Genomic DNA, 21244 nt, shown 5'->3' on the forward strand with positions numbered 1-21244 from the left:
GAAATTTTATAATGGAGAACTCCATGATCAGTAAGAGAGACATTTATGTTATTTTGGAGTAAGAATTTGGCTTATGTATTTTTCCAATACTGGTAACCATTATTTAAGATTAAAAGACATAAAATATCGGTTCACCTACAGATAGGTATGAAAAGGCACAAGGTTTGTAATGGGTGATAATTTTGTTTCCAAAATTAAGCCTTTCTTACTCAAGTTTCCTGCTTTAAAGGACCTCCACCCTCCTAGCTTCCTAGTGAATCAGATCACAGACTACAATAAGGTTGCCATTGGAAAACCATAAAGAAAAGACTCCGTGACTTCTTTTTCCTGTGATCTATTTTTCCCTCCCCAAACAGACATTTACATATGCATATGTTCATTTTATATTTTTCCAACATTCTTATTACAAAACCCTGAAAATTTCAAACACACAGCAAAGTTGAACAATGTTTCCAGTGAGCAACTATATACTCTCACTTAGTGGTTATATCATTTAAATAAAATGTAATTATGCTGGGCGATAGTGGTGCACACCTTTAATCCCAGCACTGGGGAGGCAGAGGCAGGTGGATCTCTGTGAGTTCAAGGACAGCCTGGTTGGTCTACAGAGTGAGATCCAGGACAGGCACCAAAACTACATGGAGAAACTCTGTCTCAAACAACCAAAAAGAAAAGAAAAGAAAGAAAGAAAGAAAGAAAGAAAGAAAGAAAGAAAGAAAGAAAGAAAGAAAGAAAATGTAATCAAGCTCACTAACAGGTTACATCTTAAAGATTGACACAATGTCCTATATGTGTTCAACTACAGTTTACAGGGCAGACTTTAGAGAAAAAGAAGGTAGGCTGGTGTTGATGCTATACACCTTTAATCCCAGCATTCAGGAGGCAGAGGCAGAGGCAGGAGGATCTCTGAGTTTGAGGTCAGCCTGGTCTACAGATGGAGTTCCGAGGCAGCCAGGGCTAGATAGAGAAACCCTGTCTTGGGGGAGCGGGGGAAGTATGTCACTATGAGAAGTGTGCAGACATGCCAGATATCTGGGTTCAGGTCATAGAAAAAGACCAGAAGTTGGGTTGTCTATGAATAAATGTGAAAACAAGGTTGGCATGTTTTGCGCTGGTAGCAATGTCTTTCTTATTTGCAACGTGAGGATCCTCTCACATTTGCTACTGCTAGCACATACCTGGTTTTCCAAGTCAGCTTTCTTCTGCTTGTTCAACTCAAGCGTGTCTTGAAGCTTAGCCAGCTTGTCCTGGACCTCATACAGGGCGGCCTGCTTCTTTCTAAGACCGTCCATCGCAATTTTCAGTTCCCCTTCAGCTGCAGCCAGTTTTATCTTTTTGGGAGCTACAATTTTTGCCACTCTAGAGAACAATAAAGTTGGAAAGTTAACATCCTCTGAACATGACAGGGAACTTTCTAACATGAATTTACTTTCCAGATACTCTTCACAGTGACTCAAAACACTTCTTTATACAGAATTTACACCGACTTCCAGACTCCATATTTTTATCTGAGAATCGACTCTGGTACATAGTATAAGAAATAATCACTAAGACTTGAGGGGTAAGATGACAGATTAGGAGCTGCCTCTGTGTGACTTTGTGACTGGGAAGGGGCAGGGCAACAAAGGAGAGAAAGAAGAAGGCACTGGGAATCAAGAAAAAGAGGGTCGGAGTCAAGCGTGTGCCACCCTCAGCAGACAAGGGCAGGACGGTCTCAGCAAGTTGGAGGCTAGCCTGTTGACCGTCAGTCCCAGGCCAGCTAGGGCTCTTAGTGGGGCGTATCTTGAAACAAACAGAAACAGTAAATACATAACAAAATCCAACATAGCAGCAGAAAATCATGAAGAAATAGACAGTGCTGAGAGAAGTAAGGAGCCACAACCGTGAAGGGGTCTGGGAGCACTCGTCACAACAAACAGACAGCTCTGGCCACCTCAAATCTACAGTTTCATGGAGTGGGTACCTGTTCCACCTATGACCTTGGGGTACCAGTCCCTGGGGCGTGGCCTTGGGGCCAGCTTAAGACCTGAGGGGCATGTATGCCTTGCCTTGTTCTCTTCTCTCCCTCGTGGGCTTCGATGGTGTGGACTGACTCAGGCGGCAGGAGCAGCATGGGACAGGACCTCAGTCTTCCAGGACTCTGGGAGGACGATTTTGCCTTGTTCTGTTTAGTGCGTTGTTCTCTCCAGTTTGCATCCTAATAAACTCCCTATACATCTTCAGCACACTGCCTTGGATTTTTCTCTATAGTTTCACAGGCCTTCAATTCAGTGTGGGGATCTGGTGTGATAGGGACTCCTTCCATGAGGCAGGCCAGTGGGGAATGAATCAACACCTTGCCCCTGTGTCTCATTGTACAATACCTACACATCATCTTGGAGAGGATGCCTACTGTTTGAGACTAAGCCACTCCAGTTTATTAAAAACAATAGGAAAAAAAACAAAAACAAAAAACAAAAAACAAGCCACAAGGCCTGGGAATACCCTGGCACAGGGGGTGCGATACAGACCTATGCTGGATACAGTTTAAGCAACAAGGGGCTTAAGCTGAGAGTACAGTGGTTGGTCTGAAACATGTGTAGCACTAATGTGTGTGTGTGTGTGTGTTATAATTATATAACATAAACATATAATAAATATGATTATACAATATAACATTATTTATATATGTGTATATATATATATATGTATATATAATGACTCACATTGACTATGTATTCAAAACACATCATATAATAGTTCCTTATTTTACTTACTTTGTTAAGGATATAAATGGTTTCCTTATGGCCATAAAAGTCCTCGAATGTCACAAGACTATCCATCTCACAGGTGGTTTTCTGAGCATAGTTTTGGGGGTTTTGAGGCTCTGAGCCCAAAACCTATGCATGCAGACAAACACTGTATCACTGGGCTTTATTCCCAGCCTTAAATTTTCCTATGGACTTCCATCGAAGCAACATATTGAGATAGATTGGATTGAAAGGGGAAGGTTTTCCTGTCTTTCCATCTCATGTCAAACCACATGATGAGGGGAAGGGGGATATGGGCCAGTCATTAGAGTGCCTGCTACAGAAGATGAGGATGTGAGCTCAGAGCCCCAGTGTGCATGTAAAAATTCAGGTGTATCAGCTTGCATCTGTAAATGCATAGCCAGAGATAAGAGAATCCTTAGGACCTAGTGGCCAGCAACTGTTAACAAATCAATGAAGGGCCTTGCCTAAAAAAAAAAAAGAAAAAAGAAAAAGAAAAAGAAGAAAAAGAAAAAGAAAGGAAGGAAGAAAGAAAGGAAGGAAGGAAGGAAGGTAGACAGCCTTGGAGAAAGGATTTCCAACATTGACCTCTGACTGCTACATGCACATGTACTCATATGTACAGCCATGCAAATATGTACATATGCTCCAGACACACACACACACACACACACACACACACACACACACACACACAGCACACATTGAAAAGACTTCAAGGTGTGTAAAAAGCAGTCTTCTTGCTAATTCTCCCTTTCTATGCATGTACATATAGCATGCGTGCATGTGTGTGTGCATATAGTATAGTGCATATGTGTGTGCATATAGAATTATGCATTATGTGTGTGTGCACAGGCACTCATGTGCATACAGGTGCAGGCACACATGTGTGGGCTTACATGTGGAGACTAGAGGAAGACCTCCAGTGTCATTCCTCAGAGACAGTCTCTCCCGCAGGCCTGGAACTTGAAGGGCTAAGATGACTGGCCAGCAAGCCCCAAAGACCCACCTATCACTGCCTACACAGTGCTGAGACTCCAAGTAAGTACCCCCATGCTTGGCTTCTCTTACATGGGTCTGTGGTTTGAACATGGGTCCTCATGCATGTAAGACAATCATGTTACAGACTGAGCTATCTCTCTAGCCCAAATATCTGTGCCCCCTGGTGCGGGGGATAGAATCTGTGTCCTCGTACATGCTAGGCAAGTGCTCTACCACTCAGCCACACACCAATCTCTTCTTTGTTTTAAAGAAAATTTACATTTATAAGATATAAAATAATTTGTTTTTATTACCATGCCATAATTTTGTTATTTTTAAATGAATTAATAAATGTTTATAAGCTCTCCAATTAAATTTTCTAACATGGTAAATCAACAAAAACTTTGGGGAGACTTTGAGTTTTTTAGTCAAGAGTAGTCCTAAGTCCCAAAACGTTAAGAATCATTAAACTATATATTCTTTTTAATGGCTATGATTTTGGCTCTAGTAAGAATGAAAACAGAGATTCAGGCAGACATTTCTTGAAAATCTTTTTTCTTACACAGGTTTCTAATTTTCTACTGTCCGCATGACCAGGCTAGGACACCCAGCATAGCGATCAGGTTTCTTCCCACACTTACTTGTCATAGGAATCCATGGCTATGACCCACTTGCACAGACCCTCGGCCGCTGTCGAAGCATTCCGGATCTTTTCTGGAACAAAGTCTGGGTTGGGGATGTAACTCTTCCTTATGATGTTCATGTAAGCCGGAGGAATGTTGTCCTTGTCGTATTCATGAAGTGACTGAAGAAACCGTATGTCACCCAGAAGTCTCTTTGCGGGGCCCCAGAAGTCCTCAATTTTCTTCCCTGAGCCTGTTGGGTCAGGGATTTTATCGGCTTTGATCCCTTTCAAGATGCAGATGGCTTCCATGACAAGCTTGACACCGGCAGGGGGGCTCTTCATGGACTTGACCACTGTGATATCCTTGAAAAGTAATGTTTCAGTTGTTAGCAGAAATAAATATCTGCTTGCACATTCATTGTAATCATATTAATAAGCTCATACTTTCAAACGAAGCCTTACAGAGCACAGGAATGGCGGCAATGGTAGAACCATGGCAAGAATTTTGACAAGTCCATTGGGAGAAAAGTTAAAACAACAGAAAAATGGCCACAGGAACTCACAGTGGGGAGCAAGCAGTACAGAGCTCTGGAAGGAGCTGCCATGATGGGAAAGGAGGATGAGTCTGGGAAGGGTTGAGAGGGGTGTGGAACACACTGTATGGAATTCTTGAAGGACTAATAAAAATAAATTAATCTTTAAAAATAGCAATAATAAAAATTGAAAACAAAGTAGCAGTGACAACTGGCAGCTTTGTTTCTTTTCAAAAATGCCTTTCTCATCAAAATGCATTTCTTTTTCGGATAACGAGGGAATCCTCTTGACAATTTAAAAATGTTCCTTAAATGTGGGTGGTAATTTGAGAGGCGCTAACCTGTGCTCCCCAGTGTCCAATCCCCAGCATCGGCACGGCTCTCACCTGGGCGGTCAGGGTGTCCAGGGCAGCCAGCGCAGACTCCAGGATGGGTAGCGCCCCAGCCAGGTCAGCATCGCACTCATCCTTGATGGCTTTGGCGGCCATGGCTTGATCGTTGGCTACTATTTCATCAGCTTTCACGATCTTTTCGGTTTTGGCCACCTCCATGGACTCCCTCTCAATGATCAACATCATCTCGTCAACCTCCCTGCTGGCAACCTTTAGCTGGGGGTGCAGCGCCTCCAGCTCAGTCTGCATGGTGGCGACCTGGGACGCGGCCGAGTCCAGTTTATCCAAGCCCACTTCATACCTCTTTTTCATTTTCATCACTTCGCTGGAGGGAAAGAGATGAAAAGGGGTGAGAGGCGGGGACCTGCTGAGCACGTCAAGAGGCATCTTAAGCGCTCTTGAGTGTTTCACCCCTTTTGAAGGAACTAAAGGTGTGGTCTAAGAGGCTTTCACAGACATTAGCTGATTAGGAAAAAAACATGAACACGACAACGCTGGATTATGCACAGTTATGACAAAACACTGTACCTTAGTCCCTTGGGCGTCTCCAGTACCTCTGGGTATACAGCAAAAACCCCAAAGAATAAATAAGTACACTGGGAACAAGGCAAAGTGCTTCCTATAACAAAATGAACGTGATATCTCTAACATTAGTCACCTTGTCACCTTGGTGAATGACTTCCAACAAATCTACAGTGTATTTTAATAATTACTTACTTTAAAGAGACTTCAATGCCCTAAATACATCATTTTGAATATTGCCAGAGATGAAAATATATTTAAAGTATATTACATCTTCCCAGTAGTTGGGAAGTTGAGGCTATCCAGGCTGGGCTACATTAGCGTAGGGTACACAGTGAGACCTGTATTTAAAATGTATTTAAATTTTAAAATGTATTGCATCTTGAAATAGGAATTTTTTTTATTAAGACAAAAGGTACAAGTGAGACTGTTATTAAAACAACATTTTTGTGCAGGGTTGGGGATTTAGCTCAGTGGTAGAGCGCTTGCCTAGCAAGCACAAGGCCCTGGGCTTGGTCGTCAGCTCTGGCAATAAATAAATAAATAAATAAATAAATGAATGAATGAATGAATAAATAAATAAATAAATAAATGAATGAATGAATGAATAAATAAATAAATAATAATTTTAAAAAATTTGTGCAAAGTGATTTTTTAAAGGAATAATAAACGATTGTGTTTATATATGTTCTCTCCTGAGGAAAGTCTCCTTATCTGTAACAATTCATTTTAAAATATGACATATTCAAAGGTGACATATTTCAAAATTTTTCAAGAAAACAGCTGGAGTGGGAAGACAGCTTGAGGTATACAAAGTAACAACAACCACTGGAAAGGCTGTCATAGAGGAGGAAGACAAGATCAGAAATGCACACGTTTATCATGTGTTGAATTCCTTCTGAGAAAGCAAAATATTTGACAAAAATGGGCATGGAGGAGCCAGATCTGCCTACAGTCCTGTGCTGGGTGTGAGTTAGTCTCCAGCAAGGCCTGGGAGCAAGCCCTAGGAAGGTTTTGCTTCTTGGTAAGGACACTCATCCCAGGAGACCCTTTGCTAACTTCAGGCGCTGACTTTTTGATAGGGGGAGCCATGATGTGTTTCTAGGTGCTAGCTGGATCTGGAGTTTAATCTACTCAAAGAAGCACAAACCCAAGGTAAGAATTCTAGCTAAAATGAAGAGAACTTACACATGTCAATTTGCAAGAACATTTCAAAGTGAAGCTCTCACCCCCTCATTAGAGAGCATTCTTTCTACAGTAGATGGAGATAGTTCAAAAAAAAAAAAACCACAGCTGGACAAAGTGATACAAAGATCAGTGGAGTGTAGAGAGCCTAGCCACACCGGACAGCTCCATCTGAAGCACTGTTCCTGTCGTGGCTCAGGGGACATCAGGGAAGAGTTGGCAGAAAGATCCCAAGAGCCCGGATACCAGGAGGCCTTCCGTGTGACCGCCTCTCTTAGAAAGGGCTACATAAACCAAGACCTGAACAACAGCATCAGTAGACACGGAAGGAGAAAATTTCACAGGGCCCCACCCAAGACAAAGAACTACAGGCAGCTACCCACTACTGAGAGAGGGAGAATTCGCCTTTCGCAGGGACGAGCTCCCTGACTGGCTGTCTCATACAAAGTGGTCAGCCCTCATACACACAAACTACACAAATGGGCTCAGTAGCTTGTATCTATACATTTGACTCTGTGTGTGCATGCACATGCACGCACACTTGCACACACATGTGTGTATGTGTAACAGTAATTTTAAAAGGCTATCAATTTGAAAAGAGGGGGCGTGGGAGGGGTTAGAAGGAAAGAACAGGAAGGGAGAAATGATGTAATTATATTTTAATTAATTTGTAAGAAATTATGACAGGGAAAAGTTGAAAGATAGAAATGTGAAAGGGTAATAAGAGTATTTGAGACTGGGCAGTGGTGGCGCACGCCTTTAATCCCAGCACTCGGGAGGCAGAGCCAGGCAGATCTCTATGCGTTCAAGGCAAGCCTGGTCTACAGAGCGAGTTCCAGAACAGGCACCAAAACTACACAGAGAAACCCTGTCTCGAAAAAAACAAAGCAAAACAAAGAATATTTGAAATGCTCAGAAAGCTGTGACTTTTTAACCTTCCCATAAGTTTATACATTGTTAGTTTAATCTTGTTTTCAATTAGGGTAATCCTAAGTCCTGGGAGTGTACACTTAAGAGCCTTGTTTGTGGATGAGATACAAAATTTAATCTCTGAGAACTTATGGTCCTCCGGCATAGATAAATCAAAAAGAACAAGCAAAAATCCTGTCAAGTCATGTAGCGGCTTTGGATGGGAATTGTAGATTTCATTAGACAGATGGAAACATTACTAATGCTAAGACTCTCTGGGGTGTGGACCACAAGGACCCAGACAGTCCAACCTGGGATAGTGTAGGAATAGCTACACTAAGTTGTGGGTAAGCAGAGTCCTGCAGGTATCTGGGTACCATCATGAATCTAACTATGGAAAAATACATTAATATGTCATGTTAAGGAATCTGTTTTAAGTATTTTTAATATTTCAAAGAATTTGCTCTATTCAGTTAATAGTCTTGAGATATACTATAAATATAATGTAATTGAGCCATAGATTATGATCTCTGTTTTAGAATTAAAAAAGACCTTCAGAATTTTATAAAGTATAATTGTGGCTCATAATATGGATGAGTTTGGTTCGCCATATTCATTTAAGTAACTAAACTTGATTTGTTAAGTCCCAGATAAAAAATACATCAGGGGCAAAATTTCCAAGGCAGCCATTCCCTGCTGCAGGGACCATGCTACTTTGCCTCTCAATGAAGTCTGGCATGCGTTCCCTTCATAAAGATGGTGAACACAACATGAAATTCACCTCAGTGAGCCTATGAGACCGCAGGTGTCCTTACAGGATATCACTACAATTTTCTAAATTTCCAACTTCCAAGCTTAATGCTAATAAGTTTTACATTTTATGATATACATCTCAAGTACTCATTTTTAGAAGCAAAGGAAGTCTAGGATCAACTTTTCTGAAAATTCATGTTGACTAAAATTTTCTAAACTTTTAACTTCCAATCTTGGTGTTAATAAGTTTTAAATTTTAGAATGTGCATTCCAAGTATTAACTTTCATGACCAAAGGAAGTTTGAGGTCAATTTCTCTGAACACTCATGTTGGCAATGTCTGTAGCATAGGCCTCTTGCACTCCGTTATTAATATTTTCAGAGAGGCAATGTACCTCCTACCTCCCTGCAGTAAATGAAATGATAAATTTATGGTGTACTAAGCAACATAATTAAACCTAAGAACAAGACCTGCTTCCTACCCTCAGACTCTTTAAGGACTGAATCTCAGAGTTTTAATAAAATAGTTAAAGCATGTGATCCTATCATTACTATGTCATTTTTATATAAACATTTAAAAAACTTTCACAGCTTACTTAAAAACAGAAACTGGCATCCTTACTTTCTTTTCTTTTCTAACAACAGTTTGAAGGTGGAGATCAGTTCCAGATAAGAGGTTGGAGTCACATAATTGTATCTTTGAAGTTCATTATGGAAGGATGTTGATAAGTTGATAGTAGACGTATGGAAGCTTTTACACATGTCAATACAGCCTTCTCGGATTTCCTCTGACATTTCAATTTCTTCCAGGAACCGTGAAGCGACTGCTTCTAATGCATCTTCCGGCCACGACTAAATTTAAAACGAATATTTTAGCAGTTTACCAAGGTCACTGGTACTCTCCTGTTACTGCTGCAGCCCTTTGTGACTTGTGGATTAGAGATCAAGAGGAACGGTCTAAGGTGTGGGGTGGAAAAGACTCATTCATGAAGAGCTTTCTGCCTGCCCTTGCCTGCATTGGGCAGAGGGCAGTGGCTGGTGCAGGTAGCGACCCTCTCCAGTTTGCTCTGGGGTTAGATAAATTGTTAGGAGTGCAGACAGGACAGAGAAAGGGAGATCCAAACTCAATGTGAACTTTTCTGTGCGCAATATGTGCCATTCCATTAAATCCTCCTCATGGTAATTATACTTCCCCCTTAACGACAGAACCACATAAATGACACCTCTGTGCTCTCTATCTGATCACTCCATGACACCTCCAAGTCACGAAGCCTGCCTCATGACCCTTCCCATCATGAGCTGCATTCTTTCTCAACTCAGTAAACATCACCATCAGTGACCGACATGCTGGAGTCCAAACCCAGGACTCACCACCCTTCATCTGCTCCTCGTCCTCAGCCCCCTAAAATAACTTCTCAACTCTTTACCTTCTTTCCGCACGCCACCACTCTCCTAACTCAAGCTTTTGTTATCCTTAGCCAGTATGTTCCAGTGTGACCCTCCAACGGTCTTTGTTCTCCATAAAGATGCAAAATATCTTTTGAAAATGCAAACCATCCAGTACACCCCAAGAAATCCTCCCAGTGCACATGTGACACAAATCCAAATCAACTTGCAAATCTGTCTGATTTGGCCCTTCCTACCTTCCTGACCTCAACCATACCACTTCCCTCTGCTCCTTCCTGTTACCCTAACTGCTGGGCCCTTCCTGCCCCTTCCACCCAGCCCCATTTTCACTAGTTCGAATCTCTGCCAAGGCCATGGTTTTGGTTAGGTTTTCCTCTTAAAGATTGTCTGTAGAAAGCCTTTGCTCCCTATACGTACTTCTGAGTCTCCAGTTGTTCTGGTATTATCCAGTAAAAGCAAGAAAGAGGTAAACAAAGGATGCTCGTCTGGACTAAATTATGTGGTGATAGAGGTATAGAGCCTGTGTACATTTCCAACATCATAAATGGCTGTTTTAGACCTACGTACGGAACACTGGCCACACATGTGCTGTACCTTCCGAGTCTGCTTTGTGATCTAAACGGAAAGCCGGGGAGAGCTGAGTCTCCACACCTGGCTGCTTTCCCCGGTTCCCGTCACAGCTTCTCTGTCCTTGTGTGCTCAGCTCTGTGCTTTCTGAGATGGAGCTTTACCACAACCACCTCCACCCTATGATGTTTCCCTTTTGATTTTTGTTGGGTTCTGTAAATAGGGCAGAGGGCTGAACAAGCCAGAAGGTGGGTTTGAAGCACGGTTCTACATGTCTTCTCCCACCATGACCTCCCGGCTGCCTTAACCCATGCTTCTGTGACTAGCCCCTTCCCAAACTCTTCTCTGCTAGGACCTCAAGTATGCTGTTTCCCATCGGGCTCCTGATATAAAAACAGGTTAATCCTAACATTTTCTGCAATACATTGAGATTAATGAAGGAAATCCTGTGATTTATGTTGTTATAACTGCATAGGATACATTATGATAAAAGAAAAGATTTTGCAAACCTACATTTTGGGGTGGAGTCTATAAAATATTTCATGATGATGGAGAGACAACATTTCTAGAATTCTGTCTAAATTTTACATGGAAATACCTGAAACCAGTCGATGGTACAGCAGTTAACAAGAGCAGGGAATTTCCTAAGACGAATCCGAAACGCATCTCCGATGGGGCTCATGGCCAGGACCACGTGCAGCTGGTTGCGGCAGCGATCGATAAACATGTTGAAAAGGGCTATGGGGCTCCCGTCTGTTTGCTTGGTTTTATCCCGCTGGCGATCTAACTGTCGCATCTTTTCACAGATCTCTTGCTTCTCATCTAGAGCAAAGAGGTTGGGAACCTCCCCGGCATTTAGCAGGTTGTTGATATCTTCTAGGAACGACTCTCTTTTAATCTGCGTGTCGGTGAACAGGAAGACCCCCTGCATGTCCCCTTCCGCACACTTCCTTAGGATCACTTTTAAATCTTCGTGCCACTCGTGGCTACCGTAGCCCTTGGAGATTTCCACCTGGAAGAGCGAATAGTCCGCCATGTGTGCCGCCAGTCTGGTGACCGACTGCCTCCCGCTGCCTCCCACGCCCACCAGGAGAGCGTGGCTTCTCGGCTGCTTCAGGATCCGGGAGATTCGGCTGATGTGCTCTATGGCAAAGCGGAACAAGACCAGGTTCATGGGTTTCTTGCTCATGTTGTTGTATTCCTCTAGGTGGCTTTCCACGATCATCCGGAGGGTGTCGACGTCGGCGATCTCTCTGTAGCTGCTGTCTTCCCTCTTGGCATCATGGAAATCACAAAACATTAAACTTCTTAAGTCATCTTCTTCCACAATGCCGTCGTTATCAAAATCCAAGTGACTAAACAGCTCATGAAAATCTTCCTGCATGTAATTTTTCAGAATTTCTTGTATGTAGTTGATAAGCCAGCTTCTGTCACTATTATCCAGAAGGCGATCGTAATATACTCTGAGGACCTGCATAAGTTTAAAAATGGCCTTAAGAACAATAGTTTTGAAGTTTGCTTATTTATTGTATGTAAATTATAAAACACAAAATAGACAATACAAAATACTGTCATGAAATATCCACAAATTTTATCAAAAGCCTATGTGAATACTTAAGATGATCTCATAATAAGGTTTAAACATTAATTTCAATTATGTCTATTTGATACCATAGTTACCTTCAGTGACAATAAATGTAATTTGTACCCAGCCATGTCTATGAACCGTATCAATGAACAGTATGGCATGATAGCCCAAAGGATGCAGTTGTGACAATGCATACCTTGCTGGTAACCAACCGCTCTCTAACTGCACTGGAGACCTACTCAACAAGAGGAAAATCACATCTCGTCTTGAAACCTAGCTAACTCCCCAGCGCTGTGAAGTCATGGTTATCGCAGGAGAATCCACAGCCACTAATTTACTAAACCAGCATAATTTCTAACAGAAATCAATAAACATGTGTCCTTCTTCTCAAGGTAACTGGAGTCTTCACCCCAGCATCAAGGAAACCTGTCTTTGCACCAGATGTAAACTACTATAGAAAACCACAACCAATGAAGGGGTAGCACTATGGAGCCCAGTCCCAGTGGATACATCTGCAGAACATCCCCACACCTAAGGTTCAGGGGACAGTGTGGAAGAGGCAGAAAGATCTAAGAGGCAAAGGATCAGGGAGTTCACTGTGAGACTGTGTCTCCCAGTAACGTTAGAAGCTACATACAGAAGGTCTCGCCAACAAAATTGCCCAAATGTGAGCTAAACAGGGATGATACTTATAGACACGACAAATTGGACCAGGAACAGCCCACCAGGCTGCAACCCTACACAAAGAACTATAGGCAACTGAGGAAAAATGGAAGTGTGAGAGATGGTTGAACCAGGGAAGAACAAACCAAGTGATTCAACGCCAAGCAACCATCCCTGAGAGCATCCATACAGGTAACATTGTAAGGACTGAACAGATTATGTTTAGGAATATAAATGTACACATACATATGTGCATGCACTAACAATTAGAGAAAGAGGAGGCCACGAATTTGAAGAAGTCCTGGGGAGGGGTATATGGGAGGGTTTGGAGGGAAGAAAGGGGAGGGAGAAATGTTGTAATTATGTCATAATCTCAAAATAAACAAGTAAATAAACTTTAGGAAGTAATTTGCAGAGACTGATGGACGGACGGTGTGTGTGTGCAAAGGAACGGAGGCCCTAAGAAGGTGAGTGAGCACCCCAGCTCATGGCTCAGACCCAGGTCGCAGGACATGGTTACTGGAAGCCAGAGTTTGTTACCACCCTTCCCAAGACATTCCATTTTTCCTAGATAGGTAATTTTTTTAAGGTTATTTGTTGTGTTCTTAAACACATTTTTTAGAAAATTGTCTTGGATCAGGGGACAATTGTTTTAGACATGTGGTGGACATCTAAAACATTTCTGGTAGAATGTATTCCAGAAACAATATATTAAAATAAATCTGATTATTATGATTTGGGGCCACAAAAAATAAGCAAGTCTTCTGTCTTCAATAATTATTTCTTCACACTGATATTACTGTCCTGCGGTTATAGTTCATTTTGGACTGAATTACACGTCCCCACATTTGGAGACTGGGCCTTGAAGGACACAATTCCTGCTAAATGGTATCAAAAGGGCCCCTGATCTGACAGGACAGTAGATCTTTCTATAGGAAGCAGGTGCTTTGCTAGTATGTTCTCTTGCTTGCCTACTCCACCTCTTTTTTTCTCTAACTCACTCAGAGGGTATTCTTTTGAAAATTAGCATGCTGAGTGTTGAGTTTTATTATGGTGAACTCAGTTGTAATTCTTTCTGGTATATTATGGGTACTTCACACTTACCAAAATGTGGCTAACCAGCTCCGTCTCCAGTTTCCTTTGCAGCATGAAAAAATTTTAATTTTGGTGAAACTCAACTCATTCACCTCTTTTCCTCCTTGGGGTAATGTTTCCTTTGTTTTTGTAGAATACCCACATTTAACAAGGACACTAGGTAATATGCTCACTAAAACTTGGACACCATAGAGGAACCAAAGGGAATGAGAGGAAACCAGTTTCCTCCAAAACGATTTTATGAAATTATATCAGGTCCTTTCCAGCAATACCTTGAAAGAAAAAGGCATCCACTGTAGTCTTCAACATATATTAAGCCCCGAAGGAAACTTACTTGAGTGAACAGAAATAAAGCACAGATTAGAGGATTGTGTTCAATATTTCACATTTTTGAAAGGCTGAGAACAATGTGTCAAATATTGTTCTTGGCACTTGAAGATAAACAATCAAAGCAAAAAAGGAAATCTTCCTCGTGGAGTTGGTGTGCTGAGAGAGATGGACAATAAGCGTGGCAGACTTTGCAGCAGACTGGGAATTGGCAAGTGTCTGGGAAGAGGGGAAGACACAGAACCTGGAAGTCTGAACTGCTGGGGTGGGGGTGGAGTGGGGTGCTGGGCTGTAGTACTAGATGGCATGGTCAGTGGAGACCTCACTGAGGCTGGATCAGACCAAAGGCAGGGAGGTGGCTAGGTCCAGGGGCTCCACATCAGACAGAAAGCCCTGAAAACACCCTGAGGAGAAGGCATAAAGTACCCAGACCAGCTACTGGACTAATATTCTGAACTTACCCATATAAACATGTATGTATGAGAATACAAAATAATCATTAAAATTACAAGTTTTTTTTTTTTTATGAGAATTATTAAGTCTCCAAAGAACTATTAGTGATTGTTCAAGTTCAACCATCTGATAGAATCTGAAAAAGGCTGAAAGCTGGTTGTGCCACACATATACGACAGTGTGTGTAAACTACTCAATGGCTACAAGGAAGCTATAGCATGGCTAGCCCCAGTGGTAAAGTCTATATGCAGCATCAGTTCGGCCTCCTCCCTCTGTGTACTCCCTCATCACTAGTAACCGAGCACTTGTTACATGCCAGGCACCGGGGAAAGGAATTGATAAGCCAAATAACAAAGATAGCAAGCGAACAAAAAAAATGTAAAATGTGCCAGGTGATGTTAAGTTTTCAGAAAAATACATCAAAGTGATGATTGATGGATCTGTGGGGTTGGGGTGGCTTGTGTAATAAGGATATAGCTAAGTAATGACCACATACCTTACATTTAGTGGGAAGAAAATACTGCAGAAAGAATGATAAAGGGCAAAAAGTTCCTGAGATGGAAAATTCTAGATGCCTCCTAGAGTAAGACTAGCTCATGACGAAATGCTACCTTTATTGAATTGCAAAATTTCTATGCTGAAATCCTCGCCCTGAGAGGATGGCACTGGTGGGTGGGGCTTTGGGGGAGGTAATTAGGTTATGGAGCAGAGTGCGCAGAAGTAGATTAACATTTTATAAAGAACCTGGAGAGCCCCCACCTCGTGAACACAGAGAGAAAGCATTGTCTGCAAACCAGGAAACAGGCTCTCCACAGACACTACATCTGCCACTCCTGGGATCTGGAACACCTTGGCCTCTAGAACTGTTTGAAAACAACAACAACCACAACAACCACAACAAAACGCTTGTTACTGAAAAGCTGCTCAATCTAAAGTTCTTGGTTAAAGTATCCCTCCAAAAGAATGCATCAACTGTAACAGTCGTGGTAAGATGATATTAGCTGCAGCAGCGGGTTTAGAGAGGACACAGATGCATCATCCACTCTAGAAGGTGTAGTTTACTAGGGGACTTATGGCCAAGCTGAGGTAGGAGGAGCAGCGTTAGACAGACCCAATACAATAGGTAGAAAGTTAAACAAAATGACACATCACAGAGAAGGCGGGGCTTCCCTTGAAAACCTTGAGAGCAGCTTCTTGAAGAAGGAGAGAGAGGATAAGGCTGGAAGGGAGGGGAGCTGGGAGGAGACACCTCAGAGAGCAGCCGTCATAACACTTTCCCGGAGCAAATTCCAGGAACAGATGAAAACCAGACACTATAAACTTGAGGGACTGGGGGAAACTTTCACATCACAGGCTTTGGTACCACACAGTGTTTGGGACCAAGAGCACAGAAAAGCTAGGTGTCGTCCATGGAGAACTTTCCCACGCTGCTTCTTAACTCTCTGTCCCGGGACAGCCGCAGGGAGGCGCGGTCTGACCTCTCTGCAGTGTAGGAGCTGGACTTGGCCATGTTCTGACAGGAAGTGCACTCTCAATGACTGTCATGTGACTTCCGTGGCTTTCTCTCTAGCTTCCAGCGTATTTCCATGGCTCATTTGCTCACTAAACTTGGAGCTTCTGCCCCATCCCCAGATGTGGGACACATTCAGCCACGGTCAAGAGTGATGGGATTGCCAGGCCATGCTTTCCAAAGAACAACTTTAGCCTTGCTGTGGCCATAACTTCCAAGTGCACTGGATAGCCACTCGGATTCAGATTAGCATTTGTAAGGATTTAGGAATCCAAATATTGTACCAAAAGGGCCTTGAGAAACTGGTTTCTTGGTATCTTTTAATTTTTACTGACTGTAGCACAAGGATTTAGTATAGCAGCATATCCCAATTGCTAGGGTTTTTTAAGCTACTTTATTAAAAATTAAAACAACTATATTATTCATATATGGAAAATGGGGTGGGGTTAGGTGTTTTCTTTCCACCTCTCTGTAGTCTCTGTGACCATTTAAAATAGCAAATTATTATTTTTGTTATGTCACTTTTTGGGATTTCTCTCTTCCCTCCTTCTACCAAGTTTTTAGAAGAAAATGAACATTGACAGAAAGAAAGAACAGGGTGTCCTTGCCTTGTCCTCCAGAGAACTTAGGGACCACTTCTGTGATCTCAAACTAGGAACCCCAACACTGTTTGGTCTTGTAGTTTTGTTTTCTTTGGGGCATCTACAAATGCATGATGTAAATAGATTCAGCCACTGCCTTAAAACCAGTTGCCTAGAGTGCTCTATCACAAGAATGCTTTTACAAGGAACTAGGGAGGGTTAACCTGCTTAAATGCTGAAGTTAACTCATACTTCAAGATAGCCTATAGTCAAAATGGAAGATTAGATATTAAATACTTTAAACTTTGCCATGACCATGGCCTACACAATGCCAAACACCTAAATGAACCTCAACCACATACACCACTAAGTATTTCTTTTTACTCAGCCGCTGCCACAGAGTTCTTGCTCTTGTGGTAATCACATTTGAATGACTTGGAATTTTACCTCGTGAACCCAAAGGCGTTTAATGGCCTCTTTGTTCTCTGCTGTTTCTGGCCTTGACAAACAAACACCTTGAATGACACGGGAGAAATCTCGAAGGTTGAACAAGTAGTGAGACTTAGCCGGGGTGGGCAAGAGATTCTTCATGGCATCTTTGTACAAGGTCATTGTGCCATTCACAATTTGTGTGGTCAAATCCAGAAAATCATCTGGAAACTTATAACTGAGGGAGAAAAAAAAAGGTAAGAAAAAAGTTAACAAACACAATAACACTTCGTGTGATTAATGTAACATTTTCAACTGTGGTTGAATCAATTTGGTGTATAAAATTCCCACTTCTATTATACTAGACTTTTACTGATTTCCAAGAAGCTTTCCATTCAGTATTTTATGATGTGTCCAAAGGAATCCTGTGAATTTAGCAGGCTCAGAGGGCTTAGAGGATTTCAGCTGTGTGCAAAAGCATAAGAACCAGCCAAAAGCCACCACATGCAAAGTCAAATCCTCTCTAGCTCTTTGACTCTTTGGTATTCTCAATTTTATATAAATAGAACCCATAAAGAAAGAAGAGTTTTCAGAGAGTAAAAATTACAAAGAAAAAGATGAATAAAAGAGGCCAAATATGTGACTAGGGTAGAATAAAGTTCAGAGGGAGATTATTCATTTGGAAAGATTGGCTGCATTCAACTCCTGGCTTAATAAGCAGCCAGGTGTCTGCTCCATCCATCACTGTTGGGTTGGGAAAGAAATAACAATTTCCCAAGAATAAGCATCAGGGAGTCAAGATGGATAACAGCCAGGTCAGAATGGTTCCCTGATGCCCACTCATCTTCTGGGTTAGAACTGACTCCCTAGAGTCAGGGAACATTTCCCCAGGAAAAAGTTTCAAGTCTCTGTTCTGAAATGTGGTCATTTGTCAGATGCAAGGTTTCCACCAGAGGATATCAAAGTTTCAACATAAACTGGAGACCTCTTTCCAGCCATAATTGTACTCAGTTATAAAAACTCAAGGTAACCACAGAGCAGAATGCAGTAACCGCTTTGTGCTGTGCTCTCACACTGGGACAAGGGAACCTGCTCCCTTTCTCTGCCTAGGGATGCTGGCCCGAGAACATGTAATAAATATGACTCATTTGATACATTTCTAAAAATCTTTATACTTCTTAATGAAAAAGAGAAGTCAAGCAATCTTAAATTACCTACCAGATCCTTAAATGCCAGGTCAGGATTCTGGAGAAGATTGTGAACATGGACTTGTCACTAAACTCATTGATAGTTATGATATTGAAATGTCTCATGTAGCGAGGCGTTATCGGATTTCGGCCACCTCCTAAAGATTAGAAAGCATAATTCTTTGCTTGTTTGTTTGTTTTTGTTTTTCAAGATAGGGTTTCTCTGTGTTGCCTTGGCTGTCCTGAACTCCCTTTGTAGACCAGGCTAACTTCGAACTCACGGAGATCCATCTGCCTCTGTCTCCTGATTATAGGCTGGGATTATAGGCATATGCCACCACTGCCCAGCTCTAAAAAGCATAATTCTTAATAATACTGCAAGAATAACACCAAAGTATTTTCTTCACTACTTGGCAATTTAAAGTAAGTTGGAAGGTGATAAATTCATGTTACACACAAAAGAATTAATTGTTTGGGGAGACACTAATATCAAAACTGCCTCAACTCAAACTTAGGTGATGTTTTTCTAATTGAGTTTTACGAATCTGGAGACTGTCTTACCTCCATAGGATAACGATCATATTCTCAAACACAAGACTTCCATAAGTGACGTAGCATTTAATGTTTACTCCACAGAACTGTATCATATTTAAAGTATATAGGGCTAGGGTCAATGCTTAGGGGAAGGACACTTAGTGCACTCCCGGCTCTGGGTCCAGACCTCAGCCTGGCAAACAAGATAACCTAGCAATAACAGTTACTCAAAAAAAAGGATTTTCTCATATACTCTTCAGTAAAGAAGTAATTCTGAAAGCGTGTAGTAATTTTAGCATATGTTGTGCATAAACAGAGTCTCTGGAGCAGTATACTCAGGGAAGAAATTTTTTCATACAATGCCAGTTTGAAGGCAGAGAGAGCGCAGGGAGAGCCCTCGGGTCAGCAGAATCAAGCCGCTTTAAGCATGCCAGTTTTATCAGCTTAGTTTACAAACTTCTCTTTGAAAATATAAAGGAAACTGAAGAGTTCACTCCTCGGGGTTCTCACTGTTTTAATTCCTCTTAGCAAACTTTAAATCCAGAGACTAATGAGAAAGGGTGTGCCTTAGTGTGGAAGGATGGTTACCTCTGATGCATTCAAGAACGGCACAGGATGGATGCCAGCTGGCCCAGGAGCGACTATCTGGGTTCACAGAATGGAGGAGAAGGAGATGGGGAGTCAACTCCCAGAAAATACTCAAGGATTTGGAAGAACTGGGCAGCCAGTGTTCCAGGACCAGGGCCATCCATTTTAGGAAATTAACTGTAGTGGTACATTCCATTAGGTCTCCATGGAAACACACTGAAGGTAAATTCCCCAGACACTGTAACTCAGAATTGTTCAATGGGATTTCTCCTGTCATCTCTGTAGATACAGGCAGCACGGTCTCCTCTGTTAGCAGTCACAGACACAGAATGCATACCTGGAGGGCCCATTGCGCACATGATCTGGATGTCCACTAGTTTGATCACAGAGCAGTCTTTGAGGTCATACCAGTTCCAGTGATCTAACCACTGTCTGAGTAACTCGATGGGAGGTTGAGCCCCATAGACCTCCCGAGCAGGCATATTGACATCGTCTACAAAGACGATCTAAGAAAGAAAAGAGAAGAAACATTAGAAAATATGAGCCCTTAAGCCCCTTATGGTGTGGCACATGCCTGTAATTCCCGCACTTGGGAGGCAGAGGCAGATCTCTGAGTTGGAGGCCAGCCTGGTCTATATAGTGAGTCCTAGGCCAGCCAGGGCTACATAGTGAGACTCTGTCTCTAAAAGAAAAAGAAAAAAAAAATAGAAGAGAAAATATTAGCACTTGACCTAGAGTCCTGTTTTATAAATGATGTTGAGGCAGATTATTCGTCTGTATTCTTACAGGTATAGAGTATATATCTGAGAAGTGATGGTTTCTTTTTCCAACAAGAATATTTTCTTTAGGCTTCTATAGAAATAAGGAGACCTTCTCATTACTAATATTTATAGGTTGGTGGTTCAAGGCTTATAAATCCTCTTTGCCGTTTGCCTCTCAAAATACTGTTTTCCTTTGTGAAACACTCTGCCTTATTAAATAGCACAGAAAGGTGTGGATGTTAGGTGAGCACAACCTTTGAGTGGCAAAGGCTCCATCGAGAAGGGAGTTCTTTGCAGACAAGCATAAATAAGTCATTTGGTAGAGAGAGTTCTTAAGGAAAAGCAAGCATTAAATTATGCTGGGAATGTCATACAGGAATTACAAACTCATTTTTTATATCAATATTTTGTTTCCAGGTCTAAAGGCAGCTGCTTGGAAACAACACCATGATGTTCAGTGCCACACAAATATCACCAGTTATAGGAAGTTTTCAAAACAAATATGAAATATGACCTGTTTTAGGAAATTGATTTTTATCTTCTTTTCTTTTTTTCTTTTTCTTTTTTTTTCTTAGACAGGGTCTTATGTATCCTAGGCTGTCACTGAACTCGATATGTATCCAAGAATGACCCTGAATTTCTGACAGCTTCTGAGAGCTGGGATCACAGGCTTTTGCCACCACAAACTCACAGCTCCGTGCATGCTGGCTAAGTACTCTACTGGTTATGCTCTATCCCCAGTCTGGGAAAATTTTAAATCAAAAATTCATTGAAAAGAAAAGAGCCAGTGGGGTAGAGAGGTATCTCAGAGGGTAAGGGTACCTACAGTGAAGTCGAATGCCCTGAGTTCGATTCCAGAATGCATGGTTAAGAAGAGAACCGTTTCCAAAAGTTGTCTTCTTGCC

General features: G+C 41.9%; 1 protein-coding gene across 1 annotated transcript in view; it reads right to left on the reverse strand.

Moving 5' to 3' along the window:
• Dnah7 (dynein axonemal heavy chain 7) overlaps positions 1-21244 on the reverse strand; it is a 253668-nt gene that overhangs the window by 96041 nt on the left and 136383 nt on the right. Inside the window, 8 exon segments of the mRNA XM_036172739.1 lie at positions 1179-1359; positions 4373-4719; positions 5276-5606; positions 9272-9501; positions 11222-12094; positions 17288-17507; positions 18488-18614; positions 19916-20084. Of these exon segments, the coding sequence (XP_036028632.1) occupies positions 1179-1359; positions 4373-4719; positions 5276-5606; positions 9272-9501; positions 11222-12094; positions 17288-17507; positions 18488-18614; positions 19916-20084 (2478 nt within the window).

This window comes from Onychomys torridus, chromosome 23, assembly GCF_903995425.1.
Source record: "Onychomys torridus chromosome 23, mOncTor1.1, whole genome shotgun sequence".
NCBI lineage: Eukaryota > Metazoa > Chordata > Mammalia > Rodentia > Cricetidae > Onychomys > Onychomys torridus.